At 36.5% G+C, this 23,796-nt stretch overlaps 2 protein-coding genes across 2 annotated transcripts; one reads left to right on the top strand and one right to left on the bottom strand.

The window, feature by feature from the left end:
- The first annotated feature begins 869 nt into the window (after positions 1-869).
- Positions 870-17,990, top strand: LOC102586938 (ubiquitin carboxyl-terminal hydrolase 6). Its single transcript, XM_006367639.2, has 18 exons — positions 870-1,030; positions 2,546-2,691; positions 2,854-2,889; positions 2,967-3,074; positions 3,660-3,760; positions 10,711-10,837; positions 11,301-11,360; positions 11,471-11,538; positions 11,782-11,832; positions 13,653-13,761; positions 14,347-14,435; positions 14,702-14,771; positions 15,773-15,853; positions 15,966-16,061; positions 16,223-16,271; positions 17,148-17,267; positions 17,359-17,433; positions 17,593-17,990. The coding sequence occupies exons 1-18, from the start codon at positions 1,021-1,023 to the stop codon at positions 17,646-17,648; spliced, it is 1,452 nt and encodes a 483-aa protein (XP_006367701.1). The 5' UTR covers positions 870-1,020; the 3' UTR covers positions 17,649-17,990.
- Positions 17,991-18,557: 567 nt separating this feature from the next.
- Positions 18,558-20,382, bottom strand: LOC102587591 (pectate lyase 1). The gene is made up of 4 exons (XM_006367641.2): positions 20,119-20,382; positions 19,199-19,554; positions 18,992-19,127; positions 18,558-18,818 (listed from the first exon to the last, which is right to left on the bottom strand). Exons 1-4 carry the CDS (start codon positions 20,365-20,367, stop codon positions 18,585-18,587), a joined length of 975 nt encoding a protein of 324 aa, XP_006367703.1. The 5' UTR covers positions 20,368-20,382; the 3' UTR covers positions 18,558-18,584.
- Positions 20,383-23,796: the final 3,414 nt, after the last annotated feature.

The following is a 23,796-nucleotide window of genomic DNA, read 5'->3' as shown; positions in this document are numbered from 1 at the left end:
ATTACTTTGCTTTATGGTTATGTTTTTTTATCTTACAGTACATTCCACGTATTGACCACATACGTTTCTTTACACTGTATCCTTTTATGATGTAGATTCAGGCATTCGTTCTCAGACCCATGGTGGAATAGAGCGCAACATATCAGTCAGCAGGGGTAAGTCCTCCTCATTTGGGGACTTCATGAATTTTTCAATAGTTAGGTCAATTGTTAATTCTATTATTGTTTTAAGGTAGCTGGGTCATGTTTCACAAATCTAGATTTTTTAATGTGGACATTTTACATTCAAATATGTATTTAAATTGAAACGTCTTAATAAGTGTTTGACCATGAATATTTTTATTTCTTTTTGGAGCTGAATTTCAGAAATTATGTTTGATCATAAAAATTGTAAAACTTTGAAATTCAACTTCGAGCCCCACACCATGCAAAGCGAAGCCCAGTATTTAAGTGGAGAAGGGTTGAAGGGCGGACCCATTATCCACCGAGTTTAGAAGACTATGATTGATCCAAAGGGTGGATCACAAACGAATTTTTTGATTATAAAAAAATTATTTACGAAAATTCAAAACCAATTCTAATTATTATCAATGGCTAAACACGATTTCAGTTCCTAAATGTTATTTTCCTCTTTGAGAACACGATTTTAATTTCAAATACAATTTTTTTAACTTTAAAATAACTTTTTTTTTCAAATATTCATAATTCATGACCGATATGACCATTATCTTAACAGAAACAAATAACATTTTTTTAAATACCTATTCATATTACATTATCTTAACGAAAATAAATGAGACATAAGTATTTTTACATTTTTACCTTATGTTATGTAGTTATTAGATAATAATATCTCCGAGTATCTGAGGGCTTTCCCTATACGAGTACGAGTATAAAATAAACTCTTCGGTGGCGTTTGCCTGCCCTTCTCTACAAGCAAACATCACACAGGGCAAATTCTAAACAGAGCGAGAAACCTCCGTCGAGTCCCGATCCTGCCAACGCCGAAGCTCCGATAACCATGGTGACAGGTCAGAACTTTCTCCATAACTTCTTCATAGCAGTTTACTGTACTTTGAATTTGAATTGTTATGCCACATTGATGGGAAAATTCACGCTTAGCTATCGATTTTCCAACGCAGAGATTTGTTATTCATGCTTTGGTTCGAAGTATTGGTGAAACTCGTAATTTTTAGTTTAACAGATCCTAATTGTCTTAAAAACTCAAATTATTTAGTATTTGTAACGAAATGGACCTGAATATTGTGGACTATGCAGAGGAATTACGTAGCGGATTTCAAATAGTTTGAGATTGAGGTGTAGTTCCTTGATTGATAATCTCGAGTAATAAAAGCATGTGGAGATGGTGGTGGAGCTTATACAGGCCCATCTGATTGATTTTCTTAATGGTTTCTTCTAGGGTTAGAATATGAAGGTGGCTTCTTTTTTCTTTTTTCAGAACATGCTAGACCTTTTTCAAGTTGGCGTGTGTTTTGAGTTTTCTTTTCTTTGGCAAAAAGTTTTTTTATTTTTTGGATAAGTACTATATTCTGAAGTAAAGGTTTGAGAGTGTTTTCCAAATATTTTGTGTAAAAAGTATCTCTATTTTTACTCACAATGCAAAAAGAAAAAAATACAGTTATCCAAACATTGGAGCACTCTGATGGTGTGAAGTTAAAACATCTTTTTTTTCTAGGAGCAGATTTTTTATATTTTGGATAATTTAATTGATGTATGTTTTAGAAATACCGCTGGTGTTTCAGTTAGGTATCATCATTGTAATAGTTCAATGTTTGTCCATTTGTTTTGGTTAATTCATGGTGGTTTGTTCAGACAGCACCACTATGGCTATGCTGTTGATGTTGATTTGGGATTGTTTTGGAAGGATTATTGGAGAAACACAAAAGTATAATGGACTCACTCTTCACTGCCATACAGAGTAGCATTACTCATGCATAGTGTATAGACAAGTGATCAGTATCTAAAAATAGAAACTGTACTTTTGATGTGCAGTATTTTGTCACATTAGCCTACTAGACTGTAGACTCCGAACTGTAACTAATTTAAGACACATCCATATATCAAAAACTAACTGTACCTTCACTCTTGTTTCCATTTTTAAAATGACTAGTCAAGTGTTCTTTGAACATTCAAAGGGGAAAAAAAAGAGGAAGAAGCTTTGTTTGCTTCCTTCAGTGCGACAGAAATATTCTTGAATCTTAATGAAGCTTTCAAGGGACTATTCTTGCTATCTTTAATGGTTCTTCTACTTGTATTTTTTTTGTTCTTGTAATCTCAAGTCTAACTTGGTGAGGACAAAGTTGTTTAAGTCAAACTTATCCAGTCTAGGATATCAAACTAAAAGAGCTGTTAAGGAAGCCAGTTTCCTTTTGAGAATTTATTAATTGTTTGCGTTTCACGAGCAACTCTGTGGAGGAAACTGTTTTCCTCCCATTCAGAACCCCTTTTCTTGTTCTCTTTTTGATTGTGCACTTGGACTATAAAGGCTCTAATTTTCTCCTTGTAAATCTGGTGATTGGTTGCAGTAAGTGTAAAGTGGCAAAAAGAAGTCTATCCTGCTGTGGAAATTGACACTAGCCAGCCTCCATATGTTTTCAAATGCCAGCTGTATGATCTAACAGGGGTACCACCTGAAAGGCAAAAGATAATGGTCAAAGGTGGTTTACTGAAGGTATTAAATTTTAGTGCTGCCCTTGGTTTGCTATACCCTATTCACTTTGCAGATGAAGCACAAAAGTCACTTGTGTTTTGAGGAGTGCTGAAATTCTCTGCATGTAATGCTTTGCTTGTTTATTTTGTTGGTAACTCTTGGATGATTTTCATGGTTATTTAGGATGACGCTGATTGGTCTAAAGTAGGAGTAAAAGAGGTACATGACTTCTCATTGCATCTCTCTATTTTCTATGCAATGATGTGTCAGTTATTAAGAAGCATGTGTATTTCTAGGGTCAAAGGCTGATGATGATGGGAACTGCTGATGAAATTGTGAAGGCTCCTGAGAAGGGTCCTATTTTTGTTGAAGATATGCCTGAAGAAGAGCAAGTGGTTAATGTAGTAAGTTTTCTTTACACAACTCTCGTTGCATCAAAAAGACAGTTTCAGAGTTGCATAGATCTTAATGTTTATTGTTTGCATAGTCTGTCTTGTGGCATACCAGCAGATACATGCTATTTGATTCATAAGTAGAACTTTACAGAACTTGTTTTGTTCATTTTACTTCCCAAAAGCAGTAGTATTTTCTTTCATCCACTTCTTTAATCTGTGCACCCATTGCCATTTTCAGAGGGGCTTAGTAACTCTATATGTAAATATTTTACTAGTTTCCTGTTTAAGTTATATGTGTGTGGCAAAGATAATGGATGCTTAAGCACCTACCTTTTTGCATGTAGATCCTCCATTGAAAAGCAGTTGCTTTGTCCAACTTCTCTACGTGCAATTAAACCTTGCTAATATGTAATTCTCTGTTCTTGTTCCGCGAGCACAAGTAATTTGGTGGATTTGTAGTGCTGATCATATTCGTGATTTCTTCATTTGCACATTTTGTATGAGAATTGCTGTTTTTCATAATGCCAAGGCTTTAATTTATCCTTTTAATCCTTGGCTGAGTGATGAGTATTGCTATAATTTCGTTTGCTCCAGGGTCATTCAGCTGGATTATTTAATCTTGGAAACACATGCTACATGAACTCCACAGTGCAGTGCTTGCATTCAGTTCCGGAGCTGAAGTCTTCTCTGACTGAGTAAGCCTTTCCTTCTTGCACCCATCCTTTTTTTTTCCTTTTGATAACGGTGGTGCCCAGTCCAGATTGTGTGCACCTGTACTTGCTACCTCCGACTAGTACATGTACGGGTAGCTCTGTCTACCAAGGCTTGGGCAAATGCGAAGAAATCATTGAGTGCTTTTGTCTCACTAGGATTTGAACCTTGATCTTTAGGGTCTGCATCCACTTCATCGACCACTAGACGACACCCTTGGGTGCAATTCCCCCTTTATTGGGGAGTCTTTTGGCTTAGGCTCGAGTTCTTTAAACTTGATGAGGTTCAATATGGTCTTTTTTAGTTGTGGATCGGGAAACAACTTAGGTCTAGTTTGATTCATTTGCACTTTCTTTGGTTAGGTAATTTGGTCTATTTGCATCCCTAATTTTGCTAATAGTTATAAATAATCAATATTTTACTGTTTATGAATTATGTTAGTCAAATCAATAAATCCCAATTTTTTAATGTAGTTTACGTTATATGGTATCACACCTAAAGAGTAAGTATTTACAAAAGAAAATGAGGAAACACCACTAGTTGGTTGAGAAAAAATTGGAGAAATAATGCCCCTATCTAACCGTAGCTCAAGAAATAACGCCTATCCAGCCTCCCCTATTTAAATGTGGACTGGCTTTGTAGTACATGCTCCTTTGAATAAAATCAATCCCAGTTTAATGTGATTTGAATCAATTTAAAATTTCAAAGCAGTTGAATTTCCGACTGGTATTCAAAGATGATGTTAAACTTGAAAGTGGAAAGTTCATTTCAACAGAGAAAAATAAATCTAACTATGAAAAATGCTCTCAGGCACTAAGATCGAGGAATTTTTTTTCTTAGCCTGCCTTTAGTCAGCTTGTGATTTCTTTCCTTTTTGGGGGGTCCTTCCCCGGGAGATGGCCGGAGTTAATGCACTAGGGGAAAACAGCATTTACTACAATGCTGGCTTCAAATCATATGAGATCACTAAATGCCATTTAGGAGCAGAAACATGGTATGAGTGGTTCGAACGCAGCAGGAAGTTAATGAGGAGAGTTAGAGTCAGTCACAAAACTCTAAAATGGTTGGTATCAGTCTTTATTGAAGCTTCAAAAACACAGGGGAAAGAGGTCAGAAGATGGAAGACAAGGGACCATTTTTCAGAGCTCTTTTGTACTCTCAAGTACAATGAAAATGGGAGATACATTAGTTTCATTGCACTTCAAGGTCAGAAAAAGTCCATAATTATTACACCTGAATGCTATTACAAAGGAGGATGGAGCAATATAGCCCACAAATAGCGAAATTCATATATACAACAAAGGAGGCAGAACAACCCCAAACAGCTACAACAAGCAAGATAACAAGATCCTTCAAAGAGGTCTGCAACACAAACAGATGGGCAACAGAGGCATCAAAGAAGGCACATTTACAGACAACAAAGAGCAACATAAGCATTACAGGAGACACCACTGTGTCGGAAAAGGATCTCTTGAGCAGGTGTCTGGTGGGAAGATTTCAGATCTCGTCACAGGAAACCGAAACCCCAACCCTAAATGAAGTCAAAAGATGGACATGCAACACCTGGAAGGTAGCCGGCAGTCTCAATGTTTTTGCGATGAATGAAGGAATGTTTCTTTTCGAGCTCCCCTCCAAGAAAATCGCAGAACACGTACTGAATGCAACTTGGAGCTGGAAGAAGATGAACTTGTCACTCGAATGGTGGAACCCAACCACAGGATGCTGGCCAGAAGAAATCACCAGAGATTGGGTGTGGATAAGAATTCTAGGGCTACCACTATGTTTGTGGTCACAGAACACCCTCGAACAGATCGGAGAGTAGTGCGGTGGCTACATCAAGACAGAGGAGGAAACGTCTCTGAAAAACCATCGGCATTGGGCTAGAATCAAGGTGAAAGGAGACGGAAAGTTGATTCCGCCGGAGATAGAGGTGACAGGTGGAGGCATGGTGTTCACAATCCCGATATGGGTGGAAGCTCCAGTCACTTTCAGAGTAGAGAATTAGAAGACAGAGGTCGGGGCCTTTGAAACAGTGGGTAATCAGAAGCAGAGACCTATTTTGATGAAAGACTCTACTTTTGGAGAGACTAGTCACGTGGGTGCAACAGGAAGTAAGGAAAATTCAAATAAAAGGGCACATGGAGGTTTAATGAAGGGGAAAGGGCCATTATGGGCTGTGACAGGTAGGGTAAAAGAAAATTTGGGCCTAAACTTAAGCCCAAATAATTTTACAGTCCAGGAGACAATTAAAATAACGCAGAAGGAGGATATAACAATGGAAACAGAAATTCAAGCCAATATCTCTCATCTTAACACTGTAAGTGCAGAGATGGAGATTTTTGAAGGGGAGAAAGAAATTCCGAATGATCAAATTGACAATCCAGTAGACAAGTCAGTAACAACAGGCTCAAAACAGGGCGATGAAGGTGAGATCTTAGTCACACAGCCAGATGATCAACTCGATGTGGTGAATCGCATCGGAGAAGAACCAACCCCACTGAGAATGAAATTACCAGCAGAGGAGAATGAACAAATAGAAAACATGACTGAATGGATTGAAGAGTATATAATCAAGCTAAGTACAGAGTTTGGGGTAGATTTCAAAGGGTGTGAGAAGAAGGCAAAGGAGCTGTTCATGAAAATAGACAGCAACAAGCAACACAACAGAGATATGCAAGTCACAGTAAAGAGAAGGGGGTAACAAAATTGAAAAGGCTAGAAATTGACAGTAAATTTTGGAGCTATGGTTCTAGAAGTAAGGGTGGATATCTACCTATAACTGATCAATGAATTTGAAAATTATTTCCTGGAATGTGAGGGGGTTAAATTGTAGTAGAAAGAGGGGAATAGTCAGGAATATAATTAGATCTTGGAAGGCTGACATTGTTTGTCTCCAAGAAACTAAATTGAGAGGGGATATCACAAACATAATAAAGGAAGTATGGGGTAGTAGGTGGGTTGATTTTGTGCAGTTGGAGGCTAGTGGAACCAGAGGGGGTGTAGTGATTATGTGGGATAAAAGGAACTGGAAGGGTGTAGAAAGTAGTGTGGGGATGTATTCTGTTACTTGTAGATTCACTGGGATGAGCCAAAACCTAAATTGGCACTTAACAGAAGTCTATGTCCCAAATGGTTGGGTGGAAAGGGAGGATACTTGGGGTGAACTAGGTGCTGTCAGGGGTCTATGCTCAGGGCTGTGGGTCCTATGTGGGGACTTCAACACCACTAGATATCCATCTGAGAAGAAGAGATGCCTCAGAATCAATAAAGCAATGACAGACTTCTCTGAGTTCATAGAGGATATGGAGCTGAGAGACTTGGAATTGAAAGGGGTAAATATACATGGAGAAAAGGGGATAGACAAGATATTGCAGCTAGATTAGATAGATTTCTAATCTCAGAAGAACTGAACAACTGCTTCAAGAATGTCAAACAATCTTACAGAGGGTTACATCAGATCACTCCCCTATCATGTTACAATGTGGTGAATGGAAGGCCTCCAATTCTTACTTCAAATTTGAGAATTGGTGGCTTCAAACAGAAGGATTCAAGGAAAAGATCAAGACATGGTGGGAGTCTTTTCCTAGCACTGGTAGCCCTAACTTTGTTCTGATTTCCAAGTTGAGGGCATTGAAGATTAAACTAAAGGAGTGGAGTAAATCGACTCAAGGGAATCTGGGAATTCAGAAACAGCTTGTGCTGGCACAGTTGACAGATCTGGAGGAAATTCAGGAGCATAGAATGTTGCAAGAAGAAGTAGTATCCAGAATGACACTCATAAATGAATTTGAAGAAATTGCAAAGAAAGAGGAGATAGCTTGGAGTCAAAGGTCCAGGGTAACATGGCTTAAGGAGGGGGATAGAAACACCAATTTTTTTCACAAAACTGCAAATGCACACAGAAGGGTAAATACAATAGACAGGTTAAAAGTGGGGGAGGTGATGAAGGAGGATCCAGAGGAGATCAAAAAGGAAATAGTGGACTTTTATGAGAACTTGTATGCAGAAACAGAGAGGTGGAGACCCCAATTAGAAATGGTGAACTGCCCCAAAATTAATGCAGAGAACAGATCCATGCTAGAGGCTCCTTTTGAACCACAAGAGATCAGTGAAAGCATTAAGGCATGTGCTGGGGATAAAGCTCCTGGCCCAGATGGTTATTCAATGGAATTTTTCAAGCAATGTTGGGATGTCATCAACTCAGATTTGGTTGGAGCTATTCAAAACTTTCATGAGAAATGTTTCTTTGAAAAGAGCTTGAATGCAACATTTGTAGCATTGATCCCAAAGAAGGTAGATGTTGAGGAACTAAAAGACTTCGGGCCCATTAGTCTTACTGGGGGGGGGGGGGTATACAAGATCATTGCAAAGCTTCTAGCAGAGAGACTCAAGAGGGTGATACATAGCCTGGTGGATAGACATCAGATGGCTTTTATTAAGGGCAGGCAAATTATGGATGCCGTTTTGATAGCTAATGAATGCATAGAGACGAGACAGAGGAGCAATAAGCCAGGAATTGTATGCAAGTTGGACATACAAAAAGCTTATGACTTCTTAAACTGGGACTTTCTTATACAAATGCTGGAAAGAATGGGCTTTGGGGCCAGGTGGATAAGATGGATAAAACATTGTATTGGCACTGTCAGGTTCTCTATACTTGTGAATAGAGTACCCACTGCCTTTTTCTCATCCCAGCGAGGTTTGAGACAGGGGGATCCTCTTTCCCCATTTTTATTCATCTTAGCTATGGAAGGAATGAGCAACCTTATTAAAACAGCAAAGGGAAAGGGGTGGATCAAGGGGTTCCAAGCAGGAGAACTCTCTAGTTTGGAGATAACTCATCTACAATATGCAGATGACACATTGGTTTTCTGTGAAGCTAAGACAAAACAAATCCTGATTTTGAGGGTTATTTTTGTCATTTTTGAAGCTGTCTCTGGTCTCCACATAAACTGGGGGAAAAGCTTCATCTATCCTATCAATAGTGTGCTTAATACAGAAGTTCTGGCCAGAACACTAGGAGGTAAGGTTGGGGAGCTTCCAACTACTTACCTAGGTATGCCTTTGGGAGCTAAAAGCAAGTCCAAAGGCATATGGAATGGGGTCCTGGAGAAATGTGAAAAGAGACTCACCAACTGGAAGAGTCAGTACTTGTCCTTGGGAGGAAGATTGACTTTAATTAACAGTGTGATGGATGCATTACCCTCTTATATGATGTCAGTCTTTCCTATGCCTGCCAATGTATCTAATAGCATTGATGCTCTTAGAAGAAATTTCTTATGGCAAGGCAATGAAGATAAGAAGAAGTTTCATCTTGTTAAATGGAAGGAACTGATTGTGAGTAAAAATACAGGAGGCCTAGGCATAAGAAATCTGAGGAAACAAAACCAGAGTCTAATGATGAAGTGGTTGTGGAAGTTTGCAAATGAAGATAACATGCTCTGGAAAGAGGTCATCACAGCAAAATATGGCATGGAAGATAAGTGGATGACTAAAATGATAAGTACTCCATATAAATGCACTGTATGGAGGGCAATCAGAAATCTATTGCCAGTGCTATATCACAGAACCAAGGTAGAAGTGGGAGATGGGTCAAAGACATCCTTCTGGGAGGATAAGTGGAATGGGTCTGTCCCTATGAAACAGTTGCATCCTGAATTGTTCATTTTATGCCAACATCACCAGGCCACTGTGGCTACAATGTGGACTGGACAAGGATGGAATTTGTTCTTAAGGAGGAGCCTTTAGGATTGGGAGATAGACAAAGTGGCAGAATTTCAAGATTCAGTAGGCTCTTTCAGCAACCTCACCGAAAAGAAGGACTTATTAGTTTGGCAGAATGACACCAAAGGTCAATTCTCAGTAAATTCAATTTATAAGGAACTCAACAAGAATGCTGGACAGGAGACGGAATGGCCATGGAAGAGCATCTAGAAACCAAAAGTACCCTACAAAGTAAACTGCTTCATGTGGTTATTGACAAAAGAAGCGGTTTTGACTCATGAAAATCTAAAGAAAAGAGGCTATCAGTTGGCTTCTAGATGTACTTTATGTGAAGAACATGCTGAGACAATTAACCATCTTTTCTTGCATTGTACATGGACGGAACAATTATGGAGAATGTTCATCTGTCTAAAGGGGATAAGATGGGTGAAACCAGGGAGCATTAAAGGAGTCCTGAGCAGCTGGAATAGAGATGGCAATGCTTCTGACAAGGAGAAGAGATGGAAACTTGTCCCAGCATGTATTTGGTGGACAATCTGGAAAGAGAGAAACAACAAGAGTTTTGAAAATTGGCAGAATAGCTTACAGAAGATCAAGATGGACTGCTTAGCTCTTTTCTATTTTTGGTGTAAACAAGATATATTAACTAGGACAGAAGACATCTTTGATGTGCTAGATTGTTTATAGGCAGCAGTTTAGACTAAGACTATTTTATTCTGTAAGTTGTAACACTTTTGAAGGGGAACTACACTTTTGTTGTAGTATACCTGTGGATAGATAGACTAAAGTTACCAGTTTCAAAAAAAAAAATTCCGACCGAATATGACAAGATAATATGATCAAAATCTACCATCCCTGCTTGTATATTGTTGATAATTTGGACAACGAGAAATTTGAGATGTTTGAATACTGCTAACTCAGCTCAGAAAATTAAATTCTGTTTTAGAATTCATATATTTCCCCCAAGGACCTTTTGGGGCCATTCCTGTACACTGTATATATTACTGCAATCTCTTAGTGTTGATTAGTTCTTGACTAAAATCTTATCATTCCAAGAGGATAGTAAGATCAAATTGGCTCCTACTTGGTACAGAGTATCATACTTTCAAAAACACTCCAATAAAGATTGATATCTCACATGCTTTTTATACACGATTAATTGGATTTCTCGTGTGCCTGAGATTTTGAGTTTATTTATTCTTCTTGCTAGGTATAATCAACTGGGTAAAAGCAATGATTTGGATCACTCATCTCATCTCTTGACAGTTGCAACAAGAGATCTATTTAATGACCTTGATAAAAATGTGAAGCCAGTGGCACCAATGCAGTTCTGGATGGTACTTACATTAATTTCTTTATCAATTTTCCTAATTTCTTCTTTGATTATGACTTAGTAAACTTGCAAGATGTGTTTGGACTTTGGACAAACTTTTATACTTCAGGAGGTTGTGCATGCTGAGTAGACACTATTTGCCAATAAATCCTGGTTAACAGACTTAGTTCTTTTACCTGCTTTGGGGTTGAACACTTGAACTTGATCTATTTTGTCATGACTTTTGTGTGCAAATGTAAAATATCTTGGTTGGATGTGACTAGAGTTACTTAAAGTGTGTGGGGGTGGTGGTGGTCTGTTATCTACTTGATCAGAGCTTTGTGCAATTTGCGTCACTCATTCTTGCCCTGGGTTACTTTAATTTATATGAGAGTTATAGGGGCCTAATGTTCATCTGTTCGCCGTTTTAGTGTTTTCTCCATGTTAGCTGCTCTTCTACTAGCATTTGATTATGTTTATGTCCACAGGTTTTGCGGAAGAAATATCCTCAATTTGGCCAGCAGAGCAATGGAGCTTTCATGCAACAGGTTCCAAAATACCTAAGCCTAGCATAATGCTTCCTTATCATTTAAAATAAAGCTTACCACCATTGCATTGCTATATAGTGGTCCTACTGACACTTCCTGGATAATCACAGGATGCCGAAGAATGTTGGACCCAACTACTTTACACCCTTTCCCAGTCTCTTAAATCACCGAATTCGAGGTACTACATCTCCTCTCTGGATATTTCTTGCAGATAAAATCCCATTTTTAATAGGTCATCGAAAAAAATAATCCCATTTTTAATAATTTCCATGTTTTGTTTTGCTAGATTGTTTTCCTTCCTTCAGGTTGGGACATATGGCCCTTCCTTTTTTTTAAAAAAAAAGCATGAAGGAAAACCATCCTATGTGTACATTGTTCTTTATATCATGATTGTGATTGCACTTCATCTTGATACTTGCAGTGAAGGTCAGGATATTGTGAAGACTCTCTTCGGTATTGACTTTGATAACAGGTATTTCTGCATTCAAATGATGTTTACCTTCTATTTAATGGGAATGAGTTCAGGCATTAGTTTTTGATATTTAAGTTGCTTCTAGTTACTTTCTTACCTTTTTTGTGCATGGAATTAGTAATGAACCTAAATATAAGAAGAGGCAGGTGAACTTACTGTTGTATGTGTATTGAGATTAGAAAGAATGCAGCTAGTGGTCCTAGGATGTTTTTTGTTCTGATTATCTTCTTGAGCAATCCTGATGAGAATAAACATCCTCAACTTTTACTCGGGCATATTGTGCGTCATGTAGTTGACAATAAGAGATGAATTACATGACAATGAGAGATGAATGGTGAGGCTCTTAGATTGAAATGGTTGTGGAGGTACTCACAAACGCCTCAATCCTACTTGGTAGCATCATCAAAGCGAAGTATGGTGAGGAGAACAAATGAATGACTAAGGAGGTGTCTTTTCCTTGTGGAGTTGGCCTGTGGAAGTCTATAAGGATACTTTGGCCTTTTATGAGGAATCACACAATCATAATAGTGTACAATGGGTGCAACACACTTCCTTTTTGGGCGGACATATGGTTGGTTTCCCCGACATTCATGGGCTAACAGTTCATCAACAGAAGAATATTGATGAGTTATGGATCCCTCAAGGTGGAACTTCCAATTTAGGAGGAATCTAAATGACTGGGAAATAGATACACTTACTAAGTTCTTTGGCAAGCTGGAAGAGTTCAAAGGCACACAGGAAGGAGTAGATAAATTATGGTGGAAAGAAGATAGCAGGGGCATGTATTAGGTGGACTTTGCCTACAATTTCTTGAACCAAGTTAATCAACAGATGCATCATTGACCATGGAAGCATATATAGAAAGTGAAATACCTTACAAAGTTGCATATTTCACTTGGCTACTGGCAAAGGAAGCTGTTTTGACTCGAGAAAGTCTCAAGTGGAGGAAGATCTCTCTCTGCTCTAGATGCTATTTATTTGTGAAGAGGCTGACAGAAAGTCAACTTTTTTCCCATTGTAAGATAACAGTCCAGCTGTGGCGGATATTTGTTAATCTCAGAGGAGTTGCTTGGGTAATGCCATGCAAGATTACTCATTTGCTCTATAGCTGGGAGGAGGCTGGAATAGGAGCTGTTGACAAAGATAGATGGAGGATTGTTCCACATGCACATTGCATTTGTTGGATAACATGGAAAGAAAGGAACTCTAGGTGTTTTGAAGACGGAAGCAATGAAACACATAGATCAAACTGAATTGTGTGATACTCTTTTGCTTCTGGTGCACTCAGATATACAAGACACCGATTCTATCATATAGATATTCTAGTCTCTTGTCAGGATTTTGGATCAGGTTTTCTTGTTTTTTGCTATGATTGTAAATATGGTTCTCAGTACAACCTCTGTACTGTTTTAGTTAATATATACAAATGTTAACTTTTCAAAAAAAAAAAAGTTGTAAATAATTGAAGGTCTGGCTGGTCTATACCATTCTAGGGTATTTTCAGTAAGCTATACTTTCTGCTGTAGCCTAGGTCTATGGGCTAATATGTCTTGGCAGGCCCTAACTGAGTGCAGTGAAGTTGGGAATGATCCAATGCCCATCCCAGAGTTATCACATGTTCTAAATCATCTAACTGATATACCATTTTTTTCCAGTTAGTGTGGAAGCTGTTTAGGTTTCATATCTAACTTGTGGTGTGTTTACTCTACTATTTTGATGGGGACTTTGGTGTGTGCTCCATATGTGATATTAATTGTGCTAGATACAGAAGAAAATGGCTTGCGTCTGTCTCTTATTCTTATGACACTGATATTGACCAGGATTCATTGTGCTGAAAGTGGTGAAGAAAGCACAGAAACAGAAACCGTCTATTCCCTTAAATGCCACATTTCGCAGGAAGTTAATCATTTGCACGAGGGTTTGAAACGTGTAAGTTTGGTTCTTTCCTTCTTTGTATGATCTAATTTCTAACTCCATTCTTGTTTGTTCCGTTGTGTTTTGTATTACTGCTAAGTTCTGTTTCAACTTCTTCCTTTTTGCCAATGTGGTATTCATTCAACTTGAAGGAGAACACAGTCCCTAAGTGAAAGATGCCGTATCTAATCCATAGAAATTTATTTGGTAGCTGCAGTAAGGATAACTAATGCTTAGTCCTGAAATGGTTGGTTGGTTGGATGGAGAAAGTTTCATATAGGATGCCTCACGGGCCCCACATGTACTGCAGGGGTGGGGTGGGGTCTTTGCCTTTAGAATTTTTCATGGCCTCTTATCCATTGTGGGGCGTACGTGTTGAGGTTCATGCAATTGTTTCACGTCAGATATGGGCTGAGCCATTGGGGAGAGCAAAATTCAGTACCATGCCAACTCAGAATGCACTAGGGTGGGAAAATATGTTTTGGAGATTTTGTTTAAGTTGGTGCTTCCAATCTTCGATGATGTTTATAGTGGAAATCTGGTATATATCTGTCTGGAATGATTTGATTGCACTCATATGATCATTGCTCTACTGAACAGGGTCTGAAATCGGAACTGGAGAAGGCATCTCCTTCACTTGGACGCAGTGCAGTTTATGTGAAAGACTCCCGAATCAATGGCTTGCCAAGGTATGAACTGGCTTGATTAAATTCCATTGCATGAGAGACTTATGTATGATCCGTTATCTGAATCCATGTTCCTCCCATAACAAAAGTGTCTTTTGATGTGTTGAAGTAGTTCTCATTTCTAGTATCACTTTCTTTCACATTCTACTTTCTTGGGGGCCTTTTCGTGCTCACACTTTTCTGGATATTTTCTTTACTATTCAGCTCTGATTATTGAGTGTATATACCGCAGTCGTATCATATTTTTACTATTTTCTTTTGATGAATAGATACTTGACCATTCAGTTCGTCCGTTTTTTCTGGAAAAGGGAATCAAATCAGAAGGCAAAGATTTTACGGGTATGTTGACTTGCTCCGCTTCTGTTTCCCATTGTTCCGAATGTTGTCTCCTCCTTGAAAATAATCAACAAGTAGGTGGAAGAGGGGGAAAGGATCATTTTACGATGCATAAACTGGGGAAAGAAGTTTTTTACTTTTTTATGTGAGGGTGACCGATTCTGTCACATTTAAGTTCTTTCAAGTCTTGTCTCCTATCTGGATTGTCAATTCCAAACTGTATATTTTAACTTTAGACTTGTTTGTGGTGGTGTAGGTGTGGGAGCCTTGATTATAGTGACCTCCAATAGAAAATTGATTGAAACCTCTCTTAAGTTTATGTTTTGATGTTGGAGTAGGCGTAACTTGGAAATAATTACACTGAGGAGTTTTTATGCTTCAACGACTACATTTCAGCAACTAGAAATAATAAACAGCTAAGAAACTTCTTCAAGTAATGCTTTCAGGAAAACGATAGTCCTTGTGGTTAAGAGTTAATTGAATATGGGACATGTCAAAAAAATAAAAAGGAAAAGACGACGCATTGGATAAGTAAGAGATTACAACCATTTTTAGCCAATATTGGCGAGGTTGGGTTCTGACTAACTTTTTTTTTTTGGGAGAAAGGTAATAGAGGATGTATTAATTAAGGTTGTATTAATCCCACCCATATCCAACCTAGATCACCCATACACCTTTGTGCACAAGTATAGAATGGTCACTTCCATTTCCACCCACGGCTTGTAATTATGTGACAACAAGGAGTTGTAAATTGTAATTCGTACATGATTGATTTTAGATATATCAGGATTCAGGAACTCAAATGATAATCTAGGAAACTAAAATTTATGTACACTTCAAACAGTAGACATGTCTCTTATTAAAACTCGACAGTTCTTGCTTTCTGTAGTAATATAAGTTCGCTTATATTTCAAAATCTTATGTTATAGTTTCTATATGTATTGGGTCGCTCATTGCTCTAAGATATAAGAAATGGTAATCTTAAACTATGTTTATGCCATCAGAAAGTGGATTACCCATTGTCGTTGGATGTATATGATCTTTGTTCGGATAACCTTCGCAAGAAACTGGAAGGTCCTCGCCAGGTATTTCCTTTTGCCCGTTATTGATCTTTTGTCTTTAAGAAATAAGGAAAGATCCTCTTGGCCCCCTTTCTTTCTCTTGCCGTGTTGTAACATAGTCTAAATTTCCTGCTAGGTTTTGAGGGATGCAGAAGGTAAGAAGGCTGGTTTAAAAACCAGTGCAAAAACTCCAGTCTCAACTGACAGCGACACTAAAATGACCGAGGCTGAGGTATGAAATTGATCCTTCTACTGTAGGAGTAACTCAAGGGGATAAAGGCGGACCTTTGGGGACCACTTATGGTGGATTTTACAAGGTGGTTGAAATGGGATACTTAGAATGTCTGAAAGTAACCTTTGCCTTTGCTTCGTTTTTCTTTACTGTTTATACAGGAATCATCTAGTGGAAGTGGAGAAGCATCTAAATCTACATCCCAAGAAGGTAGAAGAAACACTTCCTTTCCCTAATAATTGATGACATAATAAACATATGGTGCTGTAGTATTGTAATTTGTAAACAAGGCTGGCGTTACAATTGTAGTATTTGGGGGAAAAATCATTGTCATGATCTCTTCCAACTCATATAGCCTTTTTTTGCTTTGAAGAAAACTCTATTTGTTAATTGCTGGTTATAATTTTGCAGTAATATTAGAGTTTCCATTAGTTTTGTTGGGGTTCTTATGACGATGACGTTCAGCCTTGGGTATTCAAACTTCTTTTTGCTAGGTCAATATTAATATTTTTGATTCCGAGCAAGCGACTTCCCATTAATAGTTTTGGGATCCAATAAAGATTATTAACTGGATCAGATATATTCCTTTTTAAATTACTATATGTCCCTTGATGCCTCAGGACGTTTTCACAAGTTCCTTTGGAAGGCGACACGTTTGAATTTATAGAACAATGGAAGTCTTTTAGGTTTAGCTTTGTTGGTTGGTATACTTATACTAAATTGGTGTTTTCTTGGAGTCTTTTAATATGTTTATGCATTTGTTTGTATGTAGAAAATTTTGAAGAAGTTCTAGCACTAGATAACCCTGTAACTTTCTTAAAAGACAAATTTCTGAGTGTTGGAATGAAATAGGCCCAAATGGAGCATCAGAAATATTGAGGATTTATGCGAGTGACTCACTAGTTCCAGATTTTGGTGCAGTAGTTGTGAATGGTCACTTTTTTATCAATAGTTCATTGTTTCTAATATAGAAGGAAAGCTAGTCTAATAGCTCAATTTGGGAATTCAGTTATGAATGAGTAGTTGCAGTGATTTTCTTAATTTTTTTTTTCAAATGATGCTCCAATTAAATAAACTCCATTTTAGGTGTTCTGCCTGAGAAGGAACACCAGTTGACTGGAATATATGATTTGGTGGCGGTGCTGACTCACAAGGGAAGAAGTGCCGACTCAGGGCATTATGTTGCCTGGGTCAAGCAAGAGAACGGTCAGTTTAACTGGGAAGAGATTTTGTTCTAGTAACTGTTGTTTTTGGACTACCATCTGATACAATATATTGAAAATCTCATTGTGAACAGGAAAGTGGGTTCAATTCGATGATGACAATCCAATCCCGCAGCGAGAAGAGGACATCACTAAACTTTCAGGGGGTGGTAAGTCAATCACTTGTTTATATACTAAGCCTGACAAGCCTATCTGTTCTTTGTAAGATCAAAGATACAAACCAGACGGTATATTTTTAGTTGCTTGTGCAGCCTGAATGTATTGATCTTTTTGTGAGTTTGTTGATAAAAGTGCCTTATTGGTTTCAGGTGATTGGCATATGGCTTATATTTGCATGTACAAGGCCCGTGTTGTTCCCATGTGATTTGAAGTCTTTGATTGGGTTGGTTTCACATAGTGGACACTGATGTACTCGAGTTGGTCACATTATACATGATTATTCTGGTACACTTTTACGTCGAGTGTAATTTATTACATTTAGCATTGAGTTGCACTTGAACTGCCTTGGAAATTCAGCGGGAGAGTTTTTCAGACTTATTGAATGGTGGATTCAGGCAATATAGACTATTACATCCGAGTATATTCTTGGATAAAAGTGCTTTTGTTCTTTGATTATCCATTGTTGGTTGTTGGTGCTTTCCTGAAATTGCTGCAAACAATGATTTTCACAAACTAAATGCAAAACAAATCGTATTTGATCTCCGTCTATTTATATGTATGCTAATCTGAATTTATATGGATAATCTGTTTTTTACAAGTTGCTAAACTTGTGTTTTATAGAAAAACCTTTTCTTTAGTGAGTGTTTTGAAGCTTTCTGTCTGGTGAATGAGTTGCTACTTCTCTCACTTTATAAATCCTAGCGTACTGTTCTCTCCTTGTTACTTTAGGCAATCTTTTTCTTCCCAAGCATATAAATGTATCAGATTCGTGAAGCTTGGATGTTTCCTTCACATATTTATGCTATGGAACATAATATATGCTGCAGAGATCTCCTTCAAAAGAAAGCGAAGCGTAGAAGTGTGTTTGGTATGAAGGAGAATATTTTTCATGTATTAAGAAATTACTACAAACTATATTACTGTTGGGCACAAGTACATCAAGGTAAATAAAGTTAACCCTTGTTGATTCTTACAACAATTTAACAACATACCCAATAAAATTTCACCCGTTAGATTCTTAGAAGAGGTATTATATATATGGAGCATGCATGTCCATTGTCCAGTAAAAAAAACTACAAATGTATTGATCATCATTTTATCTTCAATTCCCCATCCAAGTTGAGGTATATATGTGTACTGCTTAGCAGGTAGAAGAAGAGGTAGAACATTTTAAAGCACCTGCATTCCTTGTCAAGTCCTTGACCTTGTGTCCATCTTCCACCGGAAAAGCTTGCTCTGGCGAATAGTTTGGCTTCACCAACTCACGACCTGAACCCGATCCATTGAAACATGCTCCGTTGGCAAATACATCTTCAACTGACTGGAAATTCCCAGCCACTTCACCAACTACACCACTCTCTTTTTTCCATGTGACCTGCACAATCGTATCATATTTTTCATCAATCAATCAACTAGTACAACTCGGTTCTAAACTAGTTGGAGTCAGTTATATGAATCTGTTCAATTCATTCTATTTGGATCCATGTGTGCCTCCATATGTAAATATTGAAATAAATAAATGCTTAATTTTCATGTTAAAAGTTTGACCTCTTTCTTTCCATCATTTGGTGCATAGAAATAATTAGCTTGGCTCTTAATGCTTGGGTTCATGCTTCCCCCTATTGCATAGTTACCCCATCCCTTGTATACATTGTTAACCACATGTGCATATCCATGACGAACCCTGCAAAATTAATTTTATAGGTTACAATTTTGAGCCGTGAAATCAATTATATAAATTTGTAAGGTACGTACCTTGGCATTCTCTGGTTGCAATTAGGACCAAAATAGTTGAATGCAACAGTAACCTTCATGTTTTTGTCTCTAAGGAATCCATCATCATGACCTAACAACATAACCTTATTTTGTGTCCTAAACCAATTGTTGGATATAGTAATATTTGTTGAACCACGAGTCACATCAATCAGACCATCTTCACTTTCATAGAGGGTGTTATGATCAATCCAAATCTTCGAAGAAGTCACCATTCTAATAGCATCCCCATCCACTGCACCCACATTTACAATTTTTTTATCAGGTCCCATGACTGTTGACGCAGTTTGTGCCTTGCAATGGTGGATTCTTAGACCATGAATGATCACATTTGTCACCTAAAAACATGACAATTAATTACATACATATAGTTGTGATCAAAGGTGGATCCTGAATTTTTTTTCAATGACGTTTAGAGTACAAGCAACCAGTAAATGTATAAAAAGACAAATATACCCCCAAACTATCGTAAATAGTATGCAGATACCTTCCATCATACTTTTGGGACAGTGATGCCCCTGCCGTCCAAAAACTAGAGCATATATGCCTTTTACTCTAACGGAAGACTAGCTAGGGACATGTGACACATCTTATCCGTCGATCCGATATTTAATAAACGTCGGATCAGTGGATAAGATTATGACACGTGTATGTCCGTTAGTATAAAGGGTATATATGCTCTAATTTTTAGATGACAGAGGCACCAATGTCCCAAAAGTATGACATAGGGTATTTGCATATCATTTACGATTTTCCTTATTTTTTTTTATTAGTGTATCTTAACATGTTGTAGCATGCAGACGATGTCAAATATATATATTTTTCACATTACTTACGTACGATCACCTATTTTTATTTTTAAGCTGACCTAATAGTGCGAAAATCGTGTTAATGTTACGTACCCTTTGAAGCATTAGACAAGCGCCACCAGCAATGTTAACCTTAACTCCACGGCCATCAATGGTAGTAAAGCTGCTAACTAAAAGGGGTTTTTGGAGTCTAATTTTCATATTTTGTTCGAAAGTTACCCAAATCTTTCCCTTAATATGCGTCATTGCATATCTTAGGGTTCCAGGTTTAGGGTTTAAGGGATCGTCACTTTTATCAGTAACTTTGTATTTTACTACGTCGTCTCCAATATTATTAGTCATCTTTCCAGAATAACCAACAGAACATTTAGCCAATTGTTGTCTTTGACTCCTCCAATTTGGATTTGTTCTCCAACATTTATCAATCACGTTTAATCCATGCACAAAACTTGTACTTGAAGTAATTGCTATAGTTAGTATAGCAAATAACATGAAATATGAAGGCTTGTGATTAGTTTTCATCATTTTCTTGTGTTTTGGCTCTAAATACTTTTAATTGGAAAGTGAAAGGGAGATTGGAGGTATTTTATAGTACATTCAATTTGTTAGTTAGACACTTGGATGAGGAGGTTTTGCTAAAAATAAAAAAGAAATTGAATGGAAGAGGAATATAGTTTACTATATTTATACATTAGCGGAAATATAGTAGGGTTGCTATAATTACACATTATTATGTTAATATATACATTACTCCTCTTCCATTTTTAGTGAATATGTCTGCGCTTCGCATGGTACATTATATCAAAACAAATATGATGATTTTTCTTAAATTTGCACGCGACAGCTTCTCATATATATATATGCTATATTAACAAAATATTTACCATTTATAGCAATAGTTTCTTTTCAGTAGAACAATACAATTTTAATACATATTGCAGAAAATAATTTATAAAACACATATAATACAAGTTTTATTCATGGCTAATATTTTTTATTACATATTGTAGTACACTTATAATATATTATATCATTTTTTTTAACCAAACAAGCATAATATATTTTACGGAGAATGGTCTAAAATGCCCCTCAAGTATTTGAATTGGTACAAAATTACCATCCATCCACCTATCGACCCTAAAATACCCCTGACGTCCACCTTTCGACTCAAAAATACCCTCGATGTTAATCCTTTGACTCATATTGCCCTTATTTTTAATGGCTCCTTTTAAAGAAAAAATATTAAATATTTATTTATTATATTGCTTAATGTGATTGGTCCAAATTTAAACTCTTTCTCAAATAAATAATAAAAATGAAATTTTTAAAAATTCTATTTTTCTATACCTCTTATGATTCATATCTTGACCCGATAAACTTGAAAATAATATTGAAAAAATAATGAATTTTATGATACCTTCCTATTGCCCTATTTTACCAATTTATTACTTATAACATAACCCATCTCATAAATTGGGATCCAACTAAATCCATACTTACCCCTGATTGTCCATCTAAAAAGAATATTATTTTCATTAATATAAAATTCTCTCAATTATCCAAATGTCTTGTTCATTTTCTCTTTTATTCCTTTTTAATTTCTTATTCTTAATTAGAATATCCAGGACTTCAACTTGAAATGAACTCACATATTTATATTCTTTTAATAAGTATTATTGTCGTGATGGGATAAGGGTGGGGATAAGAGAAATGAATATTTTTATTCTTTTATTTTTAATTTTGGGTACACACAAAAGAAAAATATAATATTTGTACGTATTTGCTTAATTAAGTCATCTTTTATTGAACTAATTATTTCTATATGAATGCATCGTTATTTTCCTTCTTTTTTTCTCTCTTGTTTGTCATAAATTTTAAAAAAAAACTAAAATGGTGGACAAGATCCAAATAGAAAAAAAATGGAAGATATAGGAAGTGAAGGGTCGGGGAGGGAGGAGTGTAGAGAGTAGATGCCTAACCTTTTTATAATTTTAAATTTACTATGAAATTCAAAATAAAGTCAATCATGTGAGCTTATATATTAAGTAATTTGAAATTATTTTAACAGAAAAGAGCCTAAAATGCCCCTAAACTATTAGATTTGGGTTGCTTTAAAATAGGGCAATAGGAAGATATTGATCCATTAGACATAAGGATATTTTTGAGCAGAAAGGTGGATGTCAGGGGTATTTTAGGGCCGATAGGTGGATGGAGTGTAATTTTGTACCAATTCAAATACTTGAGGGGCATTTTAGGCCCTTCTCCGTATATTTTAAAACACTTATAATACATCTATATTGTATGCACAATTCACTTTTAATACATAATGCAGATTTATCATAATATTGCTATATATGATAGTAATAAATAAAGTATCACTAAAATCAGTAATTATTTCTTATAAAAAGTATTCACCCAAGTAAGTTTTCTAAAAATATTCCATTTAGCCCAGATCAGTTATCTCAAAGGTTCTCTTTATATATATTGGAGTTAAAATCATCAACTAAAGACTTAGAGGAACCAATATAGATCATATCATCAACGTAGAGAGACAAATCAACAAAAAATCGCCATTACCTGATTTCTTTAAGTACAAAGTGGGGTCATTTTCACTTCTTATGAATTCACTATCTTGAAAGGATGAATCAATTTTGTTTAGCTTGTAAAAGGCTTTTCTTAACTTGTAGACTTTGTTCTCGTAATCTCATCGCCATTAGTAACAAGCCTTAAAATTGTGAAATATAAACCTCCCCTTCTAGATTACCATTCAAGAAATTAAAGTATACTTCACATTAAATTGATACACATGCAAATACAATTGCGCAATCAAAGTCAAAGCAATTTTCACTGTTTCAAATCGAACAATAGGAGAAAATATTTCTTCAAAATCTATACCTTGTTGTGAATATCCTTTCACCACGAATCGAGTTTTGTGTTTTTGAATTCTCGCATCAACATTGAAACATTCATTTGAGACCTATTATATTATTTCCATCAGGTGCATTGCATCAACGCACTCCCATTAGAAAAAAATTTCAATTACTTGCATCTCTTATTTATATGAAGACTCGTAAAGCCGTGCAGCTGTTGTCGGTGCAATTGATGAGCTAATAGGTGAAATTACAAGAGATAAATTGAGTGAGTTTTCGGTAGGGCTGCTTATTGGGCGGATCGGACAGATAATTTCGCTTAAAGGTTTGGCTTATTGGATATCGATTGTTAATTTTACTAATCTGCTAGTCAACCAATAAGATATCGATTGATTCGATAACGAAGTAACACTAATAAGGCGGTTATCAAACGGTGTATCGGCTAACCTCTACCTTTTTTGCTCCATGAACGCATCTTGCAGTTAACATATAAAATTCTTCTATATTACAAGAAATAGGGGTGTACATGACCGGGTTGGTTCGGGTTTTTCAAATATCAAACCAAACTATTTGTGGAAAAATTTTAAATTTATAAACCAAACCAAACTAATAAAATTTGGATTTTTTCAGGTTTTTCAACCTCAGGTTGGTTCAGGTTTTTCAAATACCAAACCAAATCATTGTATCGAATTTTTAAATTTATAAATCAAACCAAACTAATAAACCTCAAATTTTTTCAGATTTTTGGTAAAGTTTGCATACAAACAAATAATTAACTTGTGCTCCAAATATTTCTTTAGTCCAACCAAAATACAATTATCTAAGGTGTTTCTTAAAAAAATAACACAAAATATGAGATGAGTACTGATGCATAAAAATATTCAATAAAAAATAATAATGA

The sequence above is a fragment of the Solanum tuberosum genome, unplaced genomic scaffold (assembly GCF_000226075.1).
Source record: "Solanum tuberosum cultivar DM 1-3 516 R44 unplaced genomic scaffold, SolTub_3.0 scf00877, whole genome shotgun sequence".
Taxonomy (NCBI): domain Eukaryota; kingdom Viridiplantae; phylum Streptophyta; class Magnoliopsida; order Solanales; family Solanaceae; genus Solanum; species Solanum tuberosum.
The sequence above is the reverse complement of the archived record's forward strand: the minus strand, read 5'-3'. Positions and strand labels throughout refer to the sequence as shown.